Raw genomic sequence first — 20,289 nt, 5'->3', positions numbered from 1 at the left:
GAGTTTAACCCAGGTCTCATTATTCTAAGTCCAGCACTCTTTCCACTAAACCAAACTTTATCACTTTTCTCTATTTTCTTGACATTCACTGCTGGAAAACAGTTTCCAGATAGTTCACAAGCAGTTCTGGAATTCTACACTATGGCCCTTTTATGTGTCAGATCAGAGGTGAAAGGATCAATTGGGCCAGAGTTAACACATTTCAACCACAAGACAAATTTCAAAAATTTCCTTTGAACTTATGGGTAGAAATGTTTGCCTAAGGTTTACAAAAGCCCATAAAAATGCTGCTTTAGTATTATAACTTGGAAATTCTCCCAAAGTGCCCAGAGCAATATTTCGTTACTAGACCATTAAGTTACATAGTATTTTTACAATAAATATATCATGAAAACGTCAAAACAAGTTTTCTGTTTACTGTAGTGTAACTCCTTCCTCGCATCATCCTTATATTGTTGTTCTATTTGAAGCAGAGGTCATGTAGCTTTCTGCACAATTGTGACATTTTGAAGCCTGTTTTCAAAGGGTAGAAGTTGCCTGAAGATCTGTGTCCCATCTTATGTGAATGTGCCTATTACATTTTACATAAGCTATTTTCTTGAAGGAATTGTTTTAACTGAAATTGACCTCATATCCCATCTTCTTAAAATAAGTGTTGACTGTTACCTTTCCCTCTTACCCCACACACACACACTCTCACAATCACAGACTCTCAATCACCTAAAAGTCAAAGCAAACATTTAATTGACAATTCATTTATTAGAATGGGATGGTGCCTCATGTTACATCTTTAGTTACTTATCTTCCATGAATATAGCTTGGATGAACCCTCCTTACATAAGACTGTAAAGATCCAGTTGTTTACACTCTTGTCCTACTTTGGTGGAAAAGTATGAGTTAAAGAATTAGATCAGATATTTCTCAAGTCCTTTCCAACTTATAAAAAAAAATAAATGTGATGTGATGGGAGTTACATTTCACAGTGAAAGTCAGCAGACTAGGTTTTTGTTCTTAAGTTTGCCACTGACTAGTTGGGAAGACTGTAGGCTAATCTAAGCTCTTTCTGTCTCAATTTCCTCATCTCTAAGGTGAAGAGTTTGGACTAAATTGTATCCAAGTCCCTTCTAGTTCTATCATTCTGTGCTCAGTGTTTTTATATTCTGTGTTCTAGAGACCCATCTCTCTAACATTCCATCTCTGACATTTTTTGTTCTGATTCTAAGATCCTTTCTGGCTCTGTCTTTCACTGCTTAGTATTCTGTAATTCTCTCTTCTAAAGTACCTTCCATCTTTAATAGTCTTTGTTCTAAAGTACCTTCCAGCTTCTAACTTTCTATTATTTTGAGGGTCCTTCTAGCTCAGTATTCTTTGGCAGTGATTTTTATGAGAAGAAAACATTTTTAATAGGCCTTCACAACCCAAAGTAATATATCACTAATGGAAGATACCATGTGATAAGTGATAAGGGTTTTTTAAGCAGGGAACCACTCACTGTAACCCTCAAATTAAACATAGAAGCAGCCAATTCACTGCTGCTATACTTAAGGCTAGTCCATATCAAAGAGGAATTAAATGAAATACTGAAATGAGACAAAGACAAGTAGAGTGGGCCAGTGGAACACTTGAGAACATCCCAAAATAAAATCTGAAATTATGCTGGGGCTTCTGGGAAGCATCAGCAACCCAGAGTTGGCACAAAGCAATAAGAGAAGGGGGTGTACAGGGCCTTGTTTGAAACCCAAGTGTCAGGCACACTGATGGGCCAAGAGGCCAGCATAGGAAATTTTAAGTCAGGCTAAGGAACATGCCAAATGAAGCATTACTCAAGGAGGAAAGCAAATGACTCTAATGTCTATCAACATAAACAGATAGATAGTATTTGTTTTTAATGAAATTAATCTATAAGATAGATCGACTACAGATGCCAGGATATGTGATGACATTGCCTGAAGATGAATTACTTGGAAAGGAATGGTGAGATGTATCTTTTCACCTTATTGTATTAACAGTTTAAATTTCTCAACTGGCTAATGCTGGGAGCATTGAAAATTGAGAAGAATTCTCTCCGTGGAAGCTGTATAAACTTTGAAACATGTTTTCATCCTTTATTGAAAAAGCCGTGAGGAAAGTCTGGGGGGTATAGTGTATGGAGCATGAAGGACCAAGAGGGAAGAGACCTGAGTTCCATTCTTAGCATTGACACTAATTCACTCTGACTTTGGACTAGTCTCTTCCCCTCTCTGGGACTCAATTTCCTTATTTTTAAAATGAGGGGCTGATATCCTCCAGTTCTAACATTCTGTGCTACATGACACCTTCAGCTCTAAAATTCTTTGTTCCTTTTATTCTGTGTTCTAAGGCCTCTTACAGCTCATTTCCATTGTGTATTAAAGACCCTTTTAGTGCTGCTGTTCTACCACTTGAAACCTCTAAGAACTTGACTTTTAGATAACTTAGTTTAGAAAAAAATGAATGAAGTCAGTCATAAAAATTATAGGATGATAGAATTAGAATTGAAAGGGACCTTAGAGGTCATTTAGTCCAACCTCATCACTTTACAAACATGAGCCAGAGGTCCACAGAGGTTAAGAAATTTGCCCATGATCACCAAGGTAGCATAAATGAGAAAAAAAACATTTATTACATGCATACTATATGCCAGGCCTGTGCTCAGCATTGAACTAACATACATGAAACATTGTCTATTAAAGAATAATATTCCACCACAAAAGAACTGTGTGGAAGGAAAATGTACCATGTTCTTCAGTTCAAGTGACCAACTTCCTCCCTGAATATATTCTTCATTTTCACACTTTTCTTTAGGCTATTGTCTAAGCATAGAATACCCTCATGCCTAGAATACCCTCATGCCCTATTCCCTATTCCTTCTACTCATTCTACCACCACTTTCCCTCTCCATTCTTCAGAAATTACACCTCAGGTGCCACAACCTACGTGAATTCTTTCATGTTCTTTCTAGCTAGAAGAGATCTCTCTGATAATAGCCCCAAGTTCTTATCTCTCATGCTTTCATCATATACTGTTTTGTGTTGTGACTTTTTATGCTCAAATCTTATCCTCTCTCCAGTCCCCAAGTACTTTCATAGTAGAGTTTAAGTCTTATTCATCTATATCTCTTCCCCCCCCAACCTAATACATATAATATAGTAGGCACTTAATAAATATTACTTGAATTAATCATCTATAGCAGATGAAAGGTCTAGATTGATTTTAAGAAGAAAAAAAAAGGGCTCAATTTTTGAGTTTTTTAGTGATGTAGCAAAAAAAACCCCAAAACCCACTCAAATTTGTTGTAGAACGCCTGGTTTGAAGTCTGAGCTCTGATGTTTACGGGGCCTTGTGAGGGTTGGGCACTTCTTTCTATAAGCCTTAATTTCATTTTTAAGGTGAAGATAAAAATAATGGTATTACCTTCCTCAAAGAACTATTCTAAGGATCTAGTGAGATAATGAATAAAAAGGTTTTTTGTGAAATACTTAAAAGTTCTAAAAAACATGCCAGCTATTTCTATTAACAGTTGCCTTTTGCCTCACAGAGTAGAAGACTTGGGTTCAAATTCCTCAGATACTTATGACTTTGGGCATCCCTTAGCTTCCCTCATCCTCATTTTCTTCATCTGTTAAATGGGAATAATAATAACACCCGCCTTATGGGTTATGAGGCTCAAATGAGATATTATGTGTAAAAGATTTCGCAAACTGAAAGCACCATATAAATGCCATGTGTGATCATTGTAAAGAAAGCGTTTGATGAGCTGTATTGTAGTGATAAGGAGAGCTGGCGTTTAAAGTGTCAGAGTTTTCAGAGTGCTTTGTATACCTTATCTCGTTTTTAGCTTCACAACAACTCTATGGAAAAGGCCCTGCAGATATTATTTTATAGGTAAGGTAAGTGAGGCTCAGAGTGATTCCCTCTCTTCTCTCCACCCCCACCCCCCACCCCCCAGATGTCACAGAAAGAACTCGAGTCCTCTCATCTCTGTTGCTCTTTGCTGCCGATTCAGACATCAGGGTCTGAAGGATATTCAAGACAGACCACCATGCTCTTTTTGGTGTCTCTCCCTTTATTCATCCTTGTCAGCTATTCTTTTCATTTTTAACCTTTTCTTCCTCCCTTCTCTTTTTGTGTCTTCCAGGACCTCAGTATCGCCTGGAGAAACAGAGCGAGCCTAACGTGCCCGTGGACTTAGAATGCACTCTGGAGAGCCAGAGCACTTTGGAGTTCTGCCTTGTGCGAGAGAACAGTATGTCTGCCCTTTTCCATCTTGCTCTGTAGGTTGTCTGAGTGCCCAGAAGTTATACATTCTGGAATGAGTGCTGTACTGGCTGGGCAAGGGGGTTTGGAAGGCACTTTGTTCCTTACAGTAAGAGTTGTCAACAGAAACCAAAAGAATATACCAAAGTGAAATGATTGATTCCCTACCTTTTGGTAAATAGGCTATATACTGTTTATGGCTTCATGATTAATCTTTTTCTGTTAAACTGTATACTGCTAAAGTTATGATCAACCCTGAACATAGTCTGGAAATATAGCTCCTTTTCTGAAACCTACGATATTGAGTGGATAAAGTGACTGGTATCCAGTACATTTTATCCTGTCAATATCACTCTGCAATGCCCCTAATATTTTCAAAACTTGTTGAAGTATTAAACATGTATGATTTCTGAAATAGGAGACAGAGGAGCTGTTTTTAGCTTAGTGATTGTCTTTAAAGGAAATTTTGAAAATCTCAAATAATTTCTTCTGTTCTCTTGCTGGTAAGCTTCTAAATCAAACTTTGAAAAATAGAATCTTAGCCTTAGAAAGGATGAAAGAGAGAGAGAGAAGAAAGAATATGTCTTTGGATAGGAACTTATCTGACCTCTCCTTGAGCACTTTTACTCTCCCAACCCCACAGCCACCAAGATAAAGCCTGTTTCATTGTTGAACAATTCAGTTGTATTAGCAAGGTCTTCTTTATATTGAGCCAAAATCTGTGTCTGTTTAATTTCCATCCATTGGTCCTAGTTCTTCTCTCATAAGCAACACTGAATAAGTATAGGGGAAAGCATTCTAGACTAGCCAAAAGTCCTTGATTTGAATTCTCCTTAACTACTGCATGGTCTTGAACAAGCCACTTCTTTTATTTGAACCTCAGTCTCTTTATCAAGAAACTGAGTGGATTAGTCTAGATCAGGGGTTTTTAACTTTTTTGTGTATCAGAGACCCATTCTGCAGTCTGGTGAAATCTGTGGACCCCTTTTAAATAGTTGCATAAAATAGTGTATTTCAGTTAGAGGTTACTGAAAATAAACACGTAATTTGGTTTGATTTGGTTTTCCCTATCCAACTTCATGGACCTCTGAAATCTATCCACAGACTCCACAAAGGTCTGTGAACCCTAAGTTAAGACCCACTGGCCTAGAGCCTCTTTAATGTCTCATAAAGCTTTGCCATTCAGTATTCAGTATCCCAAAGTCCTTTCCAACTCCAACGTTATATGTTCTAATAGTCTTCTAAGATCCCTTCTAATATTCTGTTCTGTATTCTAAGGTCTCTCCCAGCTGTTCTATACCCAGTATGGATCATTGTGATCTAGATGCTGAGATGGCAAAAAGGTAGAAGATAAAAATCTGTCCTTAAAGGATTTTAGAGATCTTGGAGAGCATCTAGTCTAAACCTTTAATTTTATAGATGAAGAAACCGGGGCCCAGAATAAAAGCAAAGTTCATAAATGAATTGCTTTAAGGCCAAGTAAATAGCAAGTAGCAGAGTTGAAATTGAAACGCTTGTCCTCCAATTCCATATCCAGAGCTTTCTTTGTTCCTGTTACATCAAAACTTTAAGAATTGTTGATAAAAGCTTTTATATTTTACTCTGTTCTTTTCATTTATACTTCAGAACATCCATTATTTAATTGATAGGGGTATCCAGACTCAGATTACAGCCCTTCACAGATGGGATTCTTCAAGGGTTGCTATAGCCAAAAAAATGTATATCCTGATGGCCAAGTCTTTACCAGTGAACTTCTCCAAGTCTTAGTTAGGTGGTCTTTGGACAAAGGCCAGCCAGAGTTTGAAATCACCTGGCATAGCCTTGAACACCTCGAGCCACCTCCATAACTTAGTGAGGTCTCTGAGGAAAATTTTCTGTCCAAGGGTCACAGAATGGTGAAAGGTATTAATGGTGTAAGTTTCACAAAATGTGATGGCCTTGGTGGTCTAAGGGTTGTATAAGGATGGTGATAGTCTTCTGGTGGGGGGGTGGGGGGACGGTCATAAAATGGTGTCTTTGGCAGTATTTAAGAGAGTAAAGTTTGAAAATAGAGCTAAAGATGATAAATATCTCTGCTTAGGAGCTGAGATTTAGGGTTTTTATCTAGGTCTTGGCCTGTAAAAGGAGAAAAAAAACCAAAATCCTTGAGCTTTCCAATTTGGATTCCTTTCTGCTAATGTATACTTTCCTTCAGATTGTTGTCTGCTAGGATCTGGAATATGACCAGTATAAAACATAATAGTATCTATTGGAAGAGTATTTGAAATCCAATGAATTCTCCTATTCTTATCCTCCCGCTTATAATCCTGGCTCCTAATCAGATAATCTTCTTGAGCTTTTGTGCTGTCTTCTAGAAAAGAGAAATGCCTTCCCCTACTTTCTGGAGACTTCTGTAATTATCTGGCCTTGATAAAGACACAGTTATCTCCTCAGAAGAAAACCCAAGCACTAATCCAATTTGACCAAAGCTTCCAGCCTGCCTCAGTTACTACAGAGATATCTATCTCATCCTATCATTTGTATGAACTGTCTTTCCTTTTCTTAAAAGTGTCCCTGAGGCTTAGTACTATACCTGACTTGTAAGTAGACAATAAATATATATCGTATTGTAGTAGGTACTTAATAAATGTGTGTTGTATTGTATTATATCATCCTGCCTTCCATGTATTCATTCAGGCCATCCCCATGTTGGACACAAGCCCTCTGTTTATATAACATAAACCTGTTGAAACCTTTCTCACAGTAACCCTGCTCAAGGGACATCTCCTTGGTCTTCCTCTCCTCACTCTCCTTCCATCGGATTTAGATATTATCTTGTCCTACCTCCTCATTTTATCAACAAGGAAACTGAGGCCCAGACAAAGTGATTTCCCCGGAGTTGCACAGGCAACAAGTAGTATAGCCAAGATTCAAACCCTTATCCTCTGGCTGCAAATCCAGGGCTCTTTCCACTATATTATATTGCCCTTGTGGGTTAGAAAACTATAAACCTCAGTATTGTAAAAGATTTCCTTCTACTGCTCTGAGTCTGAGCTGTAGCACTTTGCCTAGCTTTCTCTCTTGCTATCAAGTTCTACCTTGTAACAGCCTTGTTTCTGGATGCATTCAGTCTCTACTATTTGATATTAGGGCCTTATACTACTAGAGAGTAGAAATTGCCCTTTGAACTTTATTTCTTCTAGGCCAGGAGCAAGACTTGACACATAGTAAGCAGTTAAAAATGGTTGTTGAATTGAATTGAATTATTTCTCTGACCCCAACAAACTTCCACAAAATTCACCTGTTAGGCTAAGAAAAGTAGTCCCAAAAGGTGAATCTAGTTATTATCTTTTTTAAACAGAGGCTGCTTAGAAATAAGTAGAAGACCACAGTGGTTATTTCAGTTTGCTGCTCCTAAGAGCACAGTCACTTTGTGGTCTCAGTTTTTGTTAATCCTGTCACTGATTTAAAAATGTGATTTTGTGCAAGGCACTTAGCCCCTCTAGGCTTCAGTATTAAATAATTTTAAATAAGAGAGTTATATGAATGATTTCCTTCCAGTTCTGAAATATTATATATAATAATGTATAATTAATGTATGCTCTCAGGCCTCTTCCAGACCTAACATTCTCCTTTAAAGTCTGTCTCTTTTAGCTCTAATAATGTATGTTCTAAGGTCCATTCCAGTTCTTAATTCTATGATTCTAAGACAATTATTTGAACATCAGCACAAGCCTTTGGACTTCCTTAGAGACTCAAAGGGACTTTGTACATAATAAATATTTATTGAATTAAATTGAACTCACTATTTTAGAAGTAGAAAAACTCAAAAATAGCAATATCCCCTTTCAGTGATCTGGGAAAGGGAACTAAGGCTTAATGACTTAGTGAAATATCAAGTTCAAGATTTTTGAATATTTGGAAAAAGGAAAAATTCCTCCAAAGAATAGTAAGTAGTACCCTTTTGTGATGAATCCAGATATAAGTGTGTCTGGTGAGGGGCATAAACCATGACAGAAATACTGCAGATGAATTTGAATCCATAGTTTGTGGGTAGGTATAAACATCTATATGTTTATGGGTATGGATGTCTGTTTCCTAACAGATTTACAAGACTTTAGATAGAAGGAACCTTAGCAATAAGAGCACTAAATTTTAAGTCAGAAAACATGAATTGAAGTTTAGATTCCATCACTTACAAACTTTGGGGCCCTAGACAAACATGGTACAGTAGACAACACAGCATCTGAAGTAAAAAGCTCCGGATTTGGATCCTAACTGTCACTTATTAGCTCTCTAGCGTTCCATTCACTTTCCTTCTCTAGGGTTATTTGCTTAATTCTAAAATGAAAGGACTGGTCTAGGTATTCTCCAGAGCTGCCTCCCACTCCATATGCTCATTGTTCAGCCTCTTTTCTAATATAATATACAAAATGGAGATAATTCTTCTACTCCATGCCTCCCAAGGGTTTTATGAAGACATTATATAAGTGTAATTGTGACCTTATTTCTAGATAAAGACCCTAAGGCCCAGGGAGTCGAAGTGATTAAGCCCAGATCACAAAGCTTCCCAAGGCCTATAAATATGACTTGCCTGATGAGGTGCCCCTTGAAGATCCAGGAGCTTCAGAGTTGGGGCCAGCAAAAGCTAATGCAGAATTTTTGTAGAGAATGTCATTTGTTCGTTATCTTTGTTTTGTTGTTAAATAGAAGAGGGAAAGAGGAAAAAGGCAGCTGCTAGAAAGAGAAAAGAATTTTTTTTTCTAAAGGTCTCTGGTAATTTTCCAGACATTCTTCATTATCCTGATTCATAATGGGTGGATTTCTCCTTCTTTTAGGTACTTTGTGCCAACAGAGGAGACCCCCTGGGGGTTAGTTGGTGCTGGGGATGCTCTGCCCTGCTCACTCAAGCATCACTAACCTCCTTCAACATGAACTGTAGCACTTTAAATATCAAAGCCCCTCATAGTTTTTAATGTCATTTTGTGGTGCCTCAACAGGATTTTTTAGACAGAAGGAAATGATATGATGTAAATAAGATTTGTTTGTGAATAGAAACTGAACACTTTCAGGCTCTGCCACTTATAGAATCAGAGGACTTAGTACACAAAAGGCCCTAGAGACCATCTAGTCCAGCCTCTTCATTTTACAGAAGGGAAAAGTATCTAACCTCACCCTGTGACTGTAAAGAAGTAATATCAACTCTTTGGGCCTCTATTTCCTCATCTGTTAAATGAGGATGATAATAATAATGTGCCGCCTACCTCACAGGGTTGTAATGAGACAAATGCTGTACAGATTTTCAAGCAGTGTAGAAATTTGAGTTATTATTGGTAGGAAAGTTGTTTGTAAACCCTAAAGCCTATCAAAATAGGTATGGTTTCTTAAATTGATGTCAGTGTGGTACAGTAAGTAGAGACTTGGCCTCAAAGCCATTGAGCCTTGGTTCAGATCAGCCAATAAGATTATAAATTTCTGAGATGATACCAACCCTACATTGGTAGATAGAGTTTCCTCTACTTGGAATTTCTAATACAAAGGAAATATTAGGTCTGATCTCTATCCCTATCCTTAGCAGCATATTGCAGTCAGATTATAAATTTCTGAGGTGATGCCAACCCTACATTGGTAGATAGAGTTTCCTCTACTTGGAGTTTCTAATAGAAATGAAACATTAGGTCTGATCTCTCTCCCTATCCTATCAGCATATTGCAGTAGTGTTCATACTAAAATATTTCAAAAGATTTTCAGTATCATAAGTGTGTGAATAGCTCCTTCTACCAGTGCAAAGTCTCTGCTAACTGTGGAAATTACTTTCCCTCCCAAGAACTCAGTTTTCTCATCTTTAAAATGAGTTTGGGCTTGATGATTTCTGAAGTCTCTTAACAGTTATAAATTTTATCAGTGTTAGAACATAGAATACCAGATGCAAATAAGGCTTATCATCATAGAATATAAAAATGTTAAATATCTAAGCTGGAAAGAACCTTAGAAAATAAAACTTGGAACATCAGAACTGGTAGGGAATTACAGATCCCTCCCCCTTTTTTACATTTAAGTAGACCCAGATCCTAAGAGGAAAGGTCATTTGCCTTGCTCTGGATCTCCCAGTTACCTGGTCAAGCCATACTCAAACCCCAGTCTCCTCACTCCATAGTATGCGATCCTTGAGTTGTTTCAGGCTGCAGTTTCCTCATCCCTAAGATGAGAATATTAATGTTTGTACTCCCTTTGTTATTTTATACCATTTCCCCACCATCTTACATTATTTGTTATTTCAAGGGATGATTGAGATCTCTGTACATTTGCTCTTTTCTTTTGCATTGTAGGGAATTACATGTGTCTTACATGTCTCTTTCTTCCCCACAAACATGGCACTTGACACAGGGCTGGGCATCTAGGTACCTCGAGCTCACTTTCCTCCTTCAAAACTATGTTGGCACTATCTACCTTATCTACCAGTTGAGAGGAAGGGAATTGTAGAAAAGCAAACTAGAAACGTGAGCTCTGGTTTTCATTATTGATATGGAAGTGTGTCTGTGTCTGTGTCTGTGTCTGCCTCTATTGATTTCTTGGTATGAAAGTGACCCCTGGCTTCTCAAAGTTTCCACCAGTGGACCTGGCAAGTCCTACTAAATCTAGCACTCTTTGCACTATGCTGCCTCCCATTCTTGATTCCTCATTTTCTCCTTCACTATGCCTCCATCCCATTTCTCCCTCTTCCTCAGATTTCCCAGAAATTCACACAGACATTGAGAATCTTTGGGTTCAAGAGCTAGCTTACATGTTGCAGACAGCCAGGTCTCTGGTCCTTCCTGCCCAATTTAGAGTTCACCTTTTCCCTAAGCCCTACCCACCCACTTCTCAAGTGAAAGGGATTTTTTTTCTTAAACTTCTCATAGCATTTTCCATGTAAAAGCATGAGCTTTCTTCTCCTTCATTCACCTTGCTCTCCTTGTACCATAGTTATCTTTATTTATATATTTCCTTCCATTAGATTATAAACTCCCTGAGAGTAGTATCTGTGTCCTATCTACCTTCATACTTTCAACTTAAGGCCATTTAATAAATGCTTGCCAAATGAATGCTGAGCTTTACCCTCACCTCCTATCTCAACACAACAAGAGCCTGTTTTGTGCTGTCTGGAGTGAGAAGTTCCAAAATGCTCAAGGCTAATTAGTTTCATTTTGCTCTATCCCCTTCCTGGAAAGATCCCTTTTCTCATTTTATCATTAGGTAGTAATTAGTATTCAAGGGAAATTGGTCTTAATATATTAAAATTGGTTAAGTGCATTTAGACCTGTATCACAGCCAATGTCTTATTGGAAAATGTAATTGGGGACTCTGTGTATGTAATTAATTGAATTACAATTAAGAACTTTCATTAAGCAATGCACTAGTACATTAAAGCAATAAGGAAACATGTTTGCAATACCACTGCCCTTGTCTTTAGTTTGAGTGAGGGCATAGAGATTTGCTGCTCGTATATGATTTCCTACCATCTAACCCACTAGATAATAATTTGGTTATGTCCCTTAAATATTATCATATATTAGGGTATGTTTGTGTATCGGCCAGGACTGGACAAACTCCAAGTGCCAGGTCAGCATTGTGCCAAAGCAGTTTCCTAATGAGAAAAGTCTTACCCAGAGGTAGAAAGAAAGGGGTCGTTAGATTTAAAGCTGGAAGAGACTAAGGATTCAACTAATCCAACCCCTTCTTTTTATAGTTGAAGAGGGGAAATGTTTTCGTCAGTGTCATAGAGGTTCCATGAATAATAGAGCAAAAATTTGAACCCAGAGCTACTGACCAAGGAAAGTGTTCTTTCCTTAGGGCTTCAGCTCAGCTCTTGCAGTCCTCTAGCCAAATGTAGACCACAGTTTCTAAATCATTCAGTCACAAGCTTGTATTATATACCTACTTATGCCTAGCACCATGTATGGTGCTGACAATACAGAATCAAAAAGGAAAGCCCTTGCCTGTGAGGAATTTGCGTTCTCTCATGTATGACTATATGAGTTTTTACACAAGAAATGCCAGGTAAATTTTGTGGGAATGGTACTAGTGACTGACCAGATCAGACAGAGCTTCATATAGTAAAGGCACTTGAGCTGAACTTTGAAGAAAAGATGGCATTCTGAGAAGTGAAAGCAAGAGAGGAAGGTATTCCAAGCAGAGAGAACAGCCAGGGCAAAAGCATAGAGACCAGAGATGAAGTGTCATGTGAGGGAGGAACAGCAAAAAGGTCAGTCTGTCTAGACTGAGAATTGCAAGAAGGTGAATAATATACAACACAAATGGAGAGTTTGGTTAGGGTCAGCTTGTGAAAGATTTTAAAAGTTAAATAGTCTATATTTTATGCTAAAGTAAATAGGGAATGGGCACTGGCATTTCTCAAGTAGAGGAGTGGCATGATTGGACCAGTGCTTTAGGAAAATTAATAGCTGTGTAGAGGATGAATTGAAACAGGGAGAGACGTCAGCCTGGGAGGTCATTTAAGAAGCAATAGCAGTTGTCCAGTCTGAGGGATGAGGAAAGTCTGTAGCAAGGAGTTGGCATCTGAATTGAGAGAGGAAGTAACTTGTTGATGGTGATGAGAGCCCAAACTAGAGTGGTACCCTTGTGAGCAGAGAGAATGGGATGAAGGGACTAGGACATTGATGGTAGCCTTGGCAAAAAAATAAGGAAGTTAGGAAAAATGCTTATGGAGTTATTGTCAGTATTGCTTATCTTTTGAACATCTGAAGAAGTTAAAATGAATTTTGGGACACTTAAACCTTTCACTATAGCATTAGAATTTAGTAGAATAATAGAATCTCAGAGTTCTAACTGGTCATCTAATCTTTCTTTACATCTCAGACACCTCCCCTCCTCCCCACTCACACCATAACCACCCTCATTTAGGCCCTCTTCTCTTGTGTTTACTCATTTCTATATATCTTGTGTATCTCCAGTGGACATAAGCTTCCCGAGGTCATGGACTTCCATTTTTGTCTCTGTGTTGCTAGCACCTAGCATAGTGCCTGGTGCATACAGAATGCGCTTAATAAATACTTATTGACTTGACTCTAACCTGTATCTTTACAAGATTCCTATCTTGAAGAGCAGCCACTAGTAGCAGGAAATTTATTGCCACCCAAGGGGTAGTTCCATTTTTTAGCAGCTCTAATTTTTAGAAAGTTTTTTCTTTTTTAATAAATAAATAATGTCAAAAAATTTTAATTATTTTATTATTAATCAATTATACAAATCAAATATTTTATTATTAATCAATAAATATTCCATTATACAAAGAACGAAAAAAGAGGATTATATATGAAATCTTGAACTGCTTTTTAAGCATATATATTAAATTTAGCAAGGTAGTAACAAAAATGTTCAGCTTATTTACCCTTTTAAATACCTGTTTTCTTCTGTGTGTTTTTGGGTTTTTATGCTCCTTTCCCCCACCCTAAATAGAATCTCTCCCTTGTAACAAAGAAATATAATCAAGTACACCAATGTATTATCCATGTCTGGAAAGGACATTTTTCCTAAATCTACCTTTTGATAACTTCTACTTATTAGTCCTAGATCTGCCTTCTGAGATCAAACATAAATCTAGTCCCTCATGTCTTCTCTTCAGATACTTGAACAATGTCCCTCCTTTACCCTTCTTCAAGTCTTCTCTTCATCAGGATGAACTGCCTCCTACTTTTAGCTGATCCTTAGATTACATGATTCTGGACTTGTCACTTTAAATAAGAGGCCTTCTTTAGTAGAAGGCAATGTGAAAGGAATGCTGGACTTGGAGTCAGGAGATCTGGGTTCAAATCTCATTCCTTACACTTACTAGCTAGGTGATTTTAGTCAGTGAGTTTCAATTCCATATCTGTAAAATGGGATAATAAAACTTACCCTACCTACTCACTGTGTTATGTGAGAAAGAAGTTTTTATAAATCTTAAAGTGCTTTAGAAAGAGAAGTTGTAAATGTGTGGGGAAATTTCTGACTCTCACCCATGAGCTGCAGTTCTCCAAACTTCCATCCGTTTCCATCTGATGGCCCCATAAAATAAGATTACCCTGATTTATAGAGGGTCTAAAGAATCCCAGTGGAGAGCCCTCCAGCGTAGCCAGCTTCAGCTCCAGTAGTTTAATCAATTAAACACTGACAGGAAGCATTCCTATTCTGATGGTAACATGGCAGGTTCTGGAGAAGGGTGTGTGATCCTGATGGCAGTGCTGAGATTACTGTCACTGAGTGATAGAGTTGTGTGTGTGTATTACAGTCTATCCCCTATTGATTGTTTTTAAGAGACTGGCAAAATTGAACAATGAACAGGGGAAAGCGTTGAATGGAAGGGAAGCTTTGGGCTTATGAGGCTTTTGGGACTTGAAAAGGCTTTGAAAAAACTATGATGGATGTAGAAAAATGAAAGGAGTGAGACCAGTAAGATTTTTCTCAATGGCTACATTTTCCACAGTCCCACAGTGGCATGTGGCACAGTATGTATGTGTAAAGAGCTCCAAATCGAACTGGGACTTGGGAAATCCAGGCCCCAGTCCTGGCTCACTTAAATGATTTAGTCAGATCACTCTCCCTATCTCAAGTGCAGTTTCTTCCTTTTTAAGATGGAGATGATCATCTTGCACAACAAAACTCACAAGGTTATTTTGAAGATAACACTTGTAAATCATAAGAGGTTGTAGAAACGGAAGCTATTAACAAATAGAGATTGAATTCAGTTTTGGCTTAATGGAATGAGCACAGAATTTGGAATTCAACACACTTGGGTTCAAATACAGATCCTGCTCCTTACTTAAGCAAGTCATTTTGCCTCTTTGAAGCACAGCTCTTAAATCAGGGCCCCTTCCAAAGCTTGGCCTTGTGAAATGGAGCACATACCCTCTAAAGGCACAGTCTATTTTATTAAAGATATTGCTGATGAGGAGACATCCAACAACCATGTAACAAGCCCCCTAACCCAAAGCAAGTCTCTGTAGAACTCTGGGTATAAAGAAAGCTCATTGCCAGAGATGGGACTTCAGAAGAACCCTTCCTTTCCCTCTCCGAGCCTCTGCATCTTCATCTTTAAAATGGAGACAGTAGTCCTTGCATTACTTTCTTCACAGGTGAGATATATACAGGTGTAACACATAAAGCAACAGCAGCATTAGAGCTGCTCTTATCATTATCATCATTTTCTTGTTGCAATTAAATTTTTTACTTTCTTCTCTGTTTCTTCTTCCCCTAGCTTTCATCATTTTGTTATCACTGGACCTGCTGTTGTATAAATAATTCAACATTTATCAAGCATCTAGTGTGCAGTATAGTGTCTCTCTTCTGGGGGAAATCCAAAGTTCACATCCTAATATCCTGTGATTTAGTCATCTTATTCAACATCATTATTTTACAGGTGTAGAAACTAAAGCTCAGGGAAGGGAAGGGAAGGAAAGGGAAGGGACCTGCTTCAAGTCACATAGGTGACCCAGAGCTGAAACCTTGACTAAAGCCCTAAACCCATGCTCCTCCTACTCTTTTACACTATAGCCAAGTTCATTCTGCTTCAGTACTATAAGATGTGACAAAACCCTGTCCTAAAGGAGCTTATGCTCTAGGAAGATACAGACTGTATGACAGAATATTATATAGTAAGTGCATAAATAGTGAACAAAGTATTATGTAGCTAGTAACTGTGGTTGTGCTAGAAGTCCTAGTAGTTGACCTACATGGATATACATATATGTATGTATGAAAGAGAGTAAATTGAGTGCTTTAAGATTTCAAATGCAGTTGATTTTATTTTTGACATTTATTATCTGAGTTGAGTTCCTCAGTAACTCTATGAGTTGAGTTATACAGACATTTTTGACCTCATTCTGCAGAAAAAAGAAATGGGTGTTGTGATAACTTAACTGACTTATTCATGGTCATACAACTAGTGATTGTTGGAGAGAGATTTTGAAGCCTAATGCCCATGGCAGCTAAGCAGTGTATTGGTGAGAGCACTGGACTTTATGTCTGGAATGACCAAGTCACCTCTTTGAGCCTCAGTTTCTCCATATGTATGTGTGGAGGGTGTTGGCCTCTATGGCTTCTGAGTTCCCTTCCAATTTTCAATCTGTGTTTGTAAGATCCTTTGACTCTAAGCTGAATATTCTATCCACTGTACATCACATCAGGTTTTAAACCTGGAATCTTCTGACTTTTAGTCTGCTGCTCTTTCTATTACACCATACATTCATTACCTCCAAGGCTTGGTCAGGGCACACTTCAAACCCCTTAGTTCCAATTCATATAGACTGGAGTGTTTAAATTGTTCTTAAACTCATCAAAAATGATATATAACAGTGCATCCCTAAAAGTGTTCTCTGGTATAAGGGTTTGAGACAATATAATACAAGATTCAATGCTGTAGCACAGAACATTAAGACAGTAGACTTTGATGGAATATATTGTAAAGTCCTTGAAGGTGTCATTGTCATCTGACCTTCAAAAGCAGACTGGTATTAATGAAAGTAAACACGTTGTGGATATTTTTTTCATTTAATTACTGATAGCAGCATTTGACTTTACAACTGCCTAATACAACCATAGTGGTCATTTCTCAGGAGGAGCTTGGTAAATCCTTCTTTCTAGTGAAATCTTTGAAAAAACATGAACCAGCTTCTCATCACTTGTTGCCTCTTTTGTTCCAACATCAACTCACATTCCCAACTTGACACCTCATGACTAATGAAGTTCATACTTGACTGAACTGGAAAGAGGGAAAAAGAGAACAGAAAGACAGAGAGGAGCTAGGCTACACACAGATGCAGCCATCCTTAGAGAAAAAGACCTATAGAGGAAGAGCCAATACCATTGCTACAAAAAGATACAAAAGGAAAGAATGAGCCATTGCCAGATGAACACTTTAAAAGGGTAGATAGGCATACCATGAATAGGCAATTTGGACCTATTCTTTTTCTGGTGCTGTGAGTCATGAAGGAATAACGAAGGGAAGGCCTACCAGAGAAGAGAATTGTTTCATTGCCTAGAAATCCCAGTTTCTTTCACCTTGAAGGATGTCTTCACACAGGGTACTAGTCTTAGGTTAGAAGCCCCATTTAGATCCATAGGGAAGGAGAAGACCCACCAGAGGCGGAAACATTGCGCTAGCAACTCGTCAATGGAGAGCAAAGTATTCAGAGTAGTATAATAAGTAAGTAAAACTCCAGTCTAGAAGCTGTCTGAGGAGGGTAGAAACACCAAAGAAAGGAGGGCAATTATTTTAATTCTTTATGGGCATGGATGAAAATCTTCTGGTTTTTTGTTGGATTAAATAAAACCTGCCCTATATATACTCCCTTCCCTCAAGAAGCAGTCTGTCTAATAAAAGGATATGACACCTACACAAATAGCCATTTTCATCAATATTACATGACAAGTCCATTAGAGGGGGTCCAAGTGTGCTGTGTTCCATCTGAGGGGCAGGAGAAAGTCATTATCAACGGAATTAGGAAAAGCTCCTTGGAGGAGGCAGCATTTGAAATGGATTTTAAAAATTGGATAATAATTGAACAGATGATGCAAAGGCAATAAGCGTCTGTAGATGGACCTCATTTATAGACTGCTATACACACCCGATGAGCAGATTTGCCTGCTTTGAGAAGCATTCCTGAAACTCAAGACTGCAAATCATTCCCACTGGTTTTTGGATTTGAGTGTGTATTTAACATCAGTCTCTGGATCCTCCTTCCCCAGGTCTTGTTGCCATTATCATGAAAGCAAACAATCCCCTTGCCTGTTAAGGACAGGGCTGAGAAACTCGCTGAAGTATCACCTTAAGCTTAAATCCCCAAATGGCTTATGAATTTACACCAGCAGAGAGTAGAAGGTCAATGTAGAAAGCATTAGTGTGTTGAGCCAGCTCCAACTACATAAGTCTTAAACCAAATTAATATATAGAAATTGACAAGCCTTATGCTGGGTGCTCCATAGCTTTAAGACCTCTACTAAAATCCCATCGTCTCATCTGCCCATTATTAACATTTCAGCAAAATATAAAGTTTTCATTAATCTCCTCCAGCAAATTTAGGACTGAAAACTGGCAGTTGTTTCAGCTTTTAGGACTACATTAGCTGGTGTATTAAACAAAATGTGTCATACTTCAGTATCTTCTACAAGAAACTAAATCAATTTCCCCCCCATATTTATGCACCACTTTATCTAAAAGCATCTGAATTATCATTTACAGTGAAGATGCTTTATTAGCATCTGGCACTGAAATTGCTCAGTAAAAAATTATATGTCACGTTATAGTAATTTTTAAATTGGTTTTAATCCAACATCATAAAATGTAAAATCTTGAGTGTGGGGTTGTTTTTCCTTTGTTGTTTCCCCCTAGTAACTGGCATATTAGTTTAATGAGATGTTACCTCTTTCTTTTTACATCTAATACTTGCAATATTTAGGAAATAACAGTAAATAATTAAAGTTCTTCAGCTTAGATATCAGAATGAAGTTATTGCAGGTAATTGCATTTACTCAAAAAAAAGATTTAAATAATTTTACACTTAAGGGTTTTCATATTTTTACCAGAATTTCCACATTTAAAGTGTCCTAAAATAGAAATTAACAGGAATTTTGTCAGTTATGTTTCAGTTAAAGCATAGATTTGAGGAAATTAACTATCATTAAAAACTGTAGGCAAGTCACCCTCTGGAAAATATTAGAACAAAGAGTGATAGAGTATTAGGGACCTTGGAACATAAAGTGCTCAAACAGAGAATTTTAGAATGCAGAATGTTAGAAGTGTAAGGGACCTAAGAACATCAAGGTCATTGCCATCTGTTCTATTGCTGTTCCATAAAAGACCACTAGGCCTTATTTTCTGACCTGCTCTTGCTATACCTGAAAGACCACCAAACTTACCATCTGCCTACAGCTGCACCACCTATTAGAGTATGGGTTCCTGAAGAGCAGGGACATTATCATTTCAATTCTCCATTTGTAGCATCAATAAGTTATGCACAATGCATAACTTAATAAAAGCTTTTTCATTCTTTTATTCAATCATCAAAAATTAAGACAGAAAAAGTAACTTAACAGAGCATAGTTAGTCCAGTGGTCTCCAAACCTTTTTGGTCATGTGCCCCTCTCAGTAAAAAATTGTTAAACCCTATATGTATGTGTGTGTGTGTGTGTGTGTGTGTGTGTGTTTGTGTAATTTATAAATTATATATATATACATATATATATACTGTCATACCAATAACTATATTATAAAACTTTAAAATAGACGTTCAAAAGGATGAGATAAAGATGAAATCATATTTGATTCTAGTCCTTGAGGAGCCACTGGAGTGTATTGAACAGGAGAGTGGTATAGTCATATCTGTGCTTTAGGAATATTATTGTAACAGCTATGCAGAGGAAATGTTCTAGTGAGGAGACGCTTCCGGGAGCCAAATTGGGAGGCATGATATAGTCCATGTCAGGGGTGAATCCCTGAAAACTGATGAGATCACCAAGAGAGGGAGTCTAGAGAGAGAAGTCAAAAGAGCTCAGGACAAAACCTTGGAGGACACCCACAACAGAGGGAGGGACATGGATGATGAGCCAGTGAATGACACTGAGGAGAGCCAAGAGAGGGCAATGTCACCAAGACACCAAAGAAGAAAGTTTCAGAAGGACGAGGTGGTCAGCTGTATGTTGCTGAGAAATCAAGCAGAATGGGGACTGAAAAAATGCCAACAGATTCTGGAGTTAAGAAATCATTAATAGCTTTGGAGAAAGCAGTTCCAAGTTGAATGATGAGAATGGAGGCAAGGTTGTAAAGGATTAAAATAAGGTAAGAAATAAGTTCTGTGAGATAAGGTGACAGACTCTCAACATGCTAGAGAAGGCATGAGGGAGGAGGTGGCTCCTGAGTTGGACAAGGATGAATAAAATTTAGAGGTCCAGAGATTGTGGTAGAAGTCATAGTAATAGTATATACTTTGTGAAAAACACCAAACTCAGTGAACAAATCCCATGTTCTAATCTTGCTTCCAGCACTAGTTGGAAAAGTCT

General features: G+C 37.9%; 1 protein-coding gene across 6 annotated transcripts in view; it reads left to right on the top strand.

Annotated features, from left to right (window-relative positions):
* MAPKAP1 (MAPK associated protein 1) overlaps positions 1 to 20,289 on the top strand; it is a 340,916-nt gene that overhangs the window by 267,353 nt on the left and 53,274 nt on the right. For all 6 annotated transcript variants that reach the window (XM_072631929.1, XM_072631927.1, XM_072631931.1 and 3 more), the window contains one exon: positions 4,157 to 4,264. In XM_072631929.1, the coding sequence (XP_072488030.1) occupies positions 4,157 to 4,264 (108 nt within the window). The remainder of the gene's footprint in view (positions 1 to 4,156; positions 4,265 to 20,289) is intronic.

Source organism: Notamacropus eugenii, chromosome 1 (genome assembly GCF_028372415.1).
Source record: "Notamacropus eugenii isolate mMacEug1 chromosome 1, mMacEug1.pri_v2, whole genome shotgun sequence".
Classification (NCBI taxonomy): Eukaryota; Metazoa; Chordata; class Mammalia; order Diprotodontia; family Macropodidae; genus Notamacropus; species Notamacropus eugenii.
The sequence above is the reverse complement of the archived record's forward strand: the minus strand, read 5'-3'. Positions and strand labels throughout refer to the sequence as shown.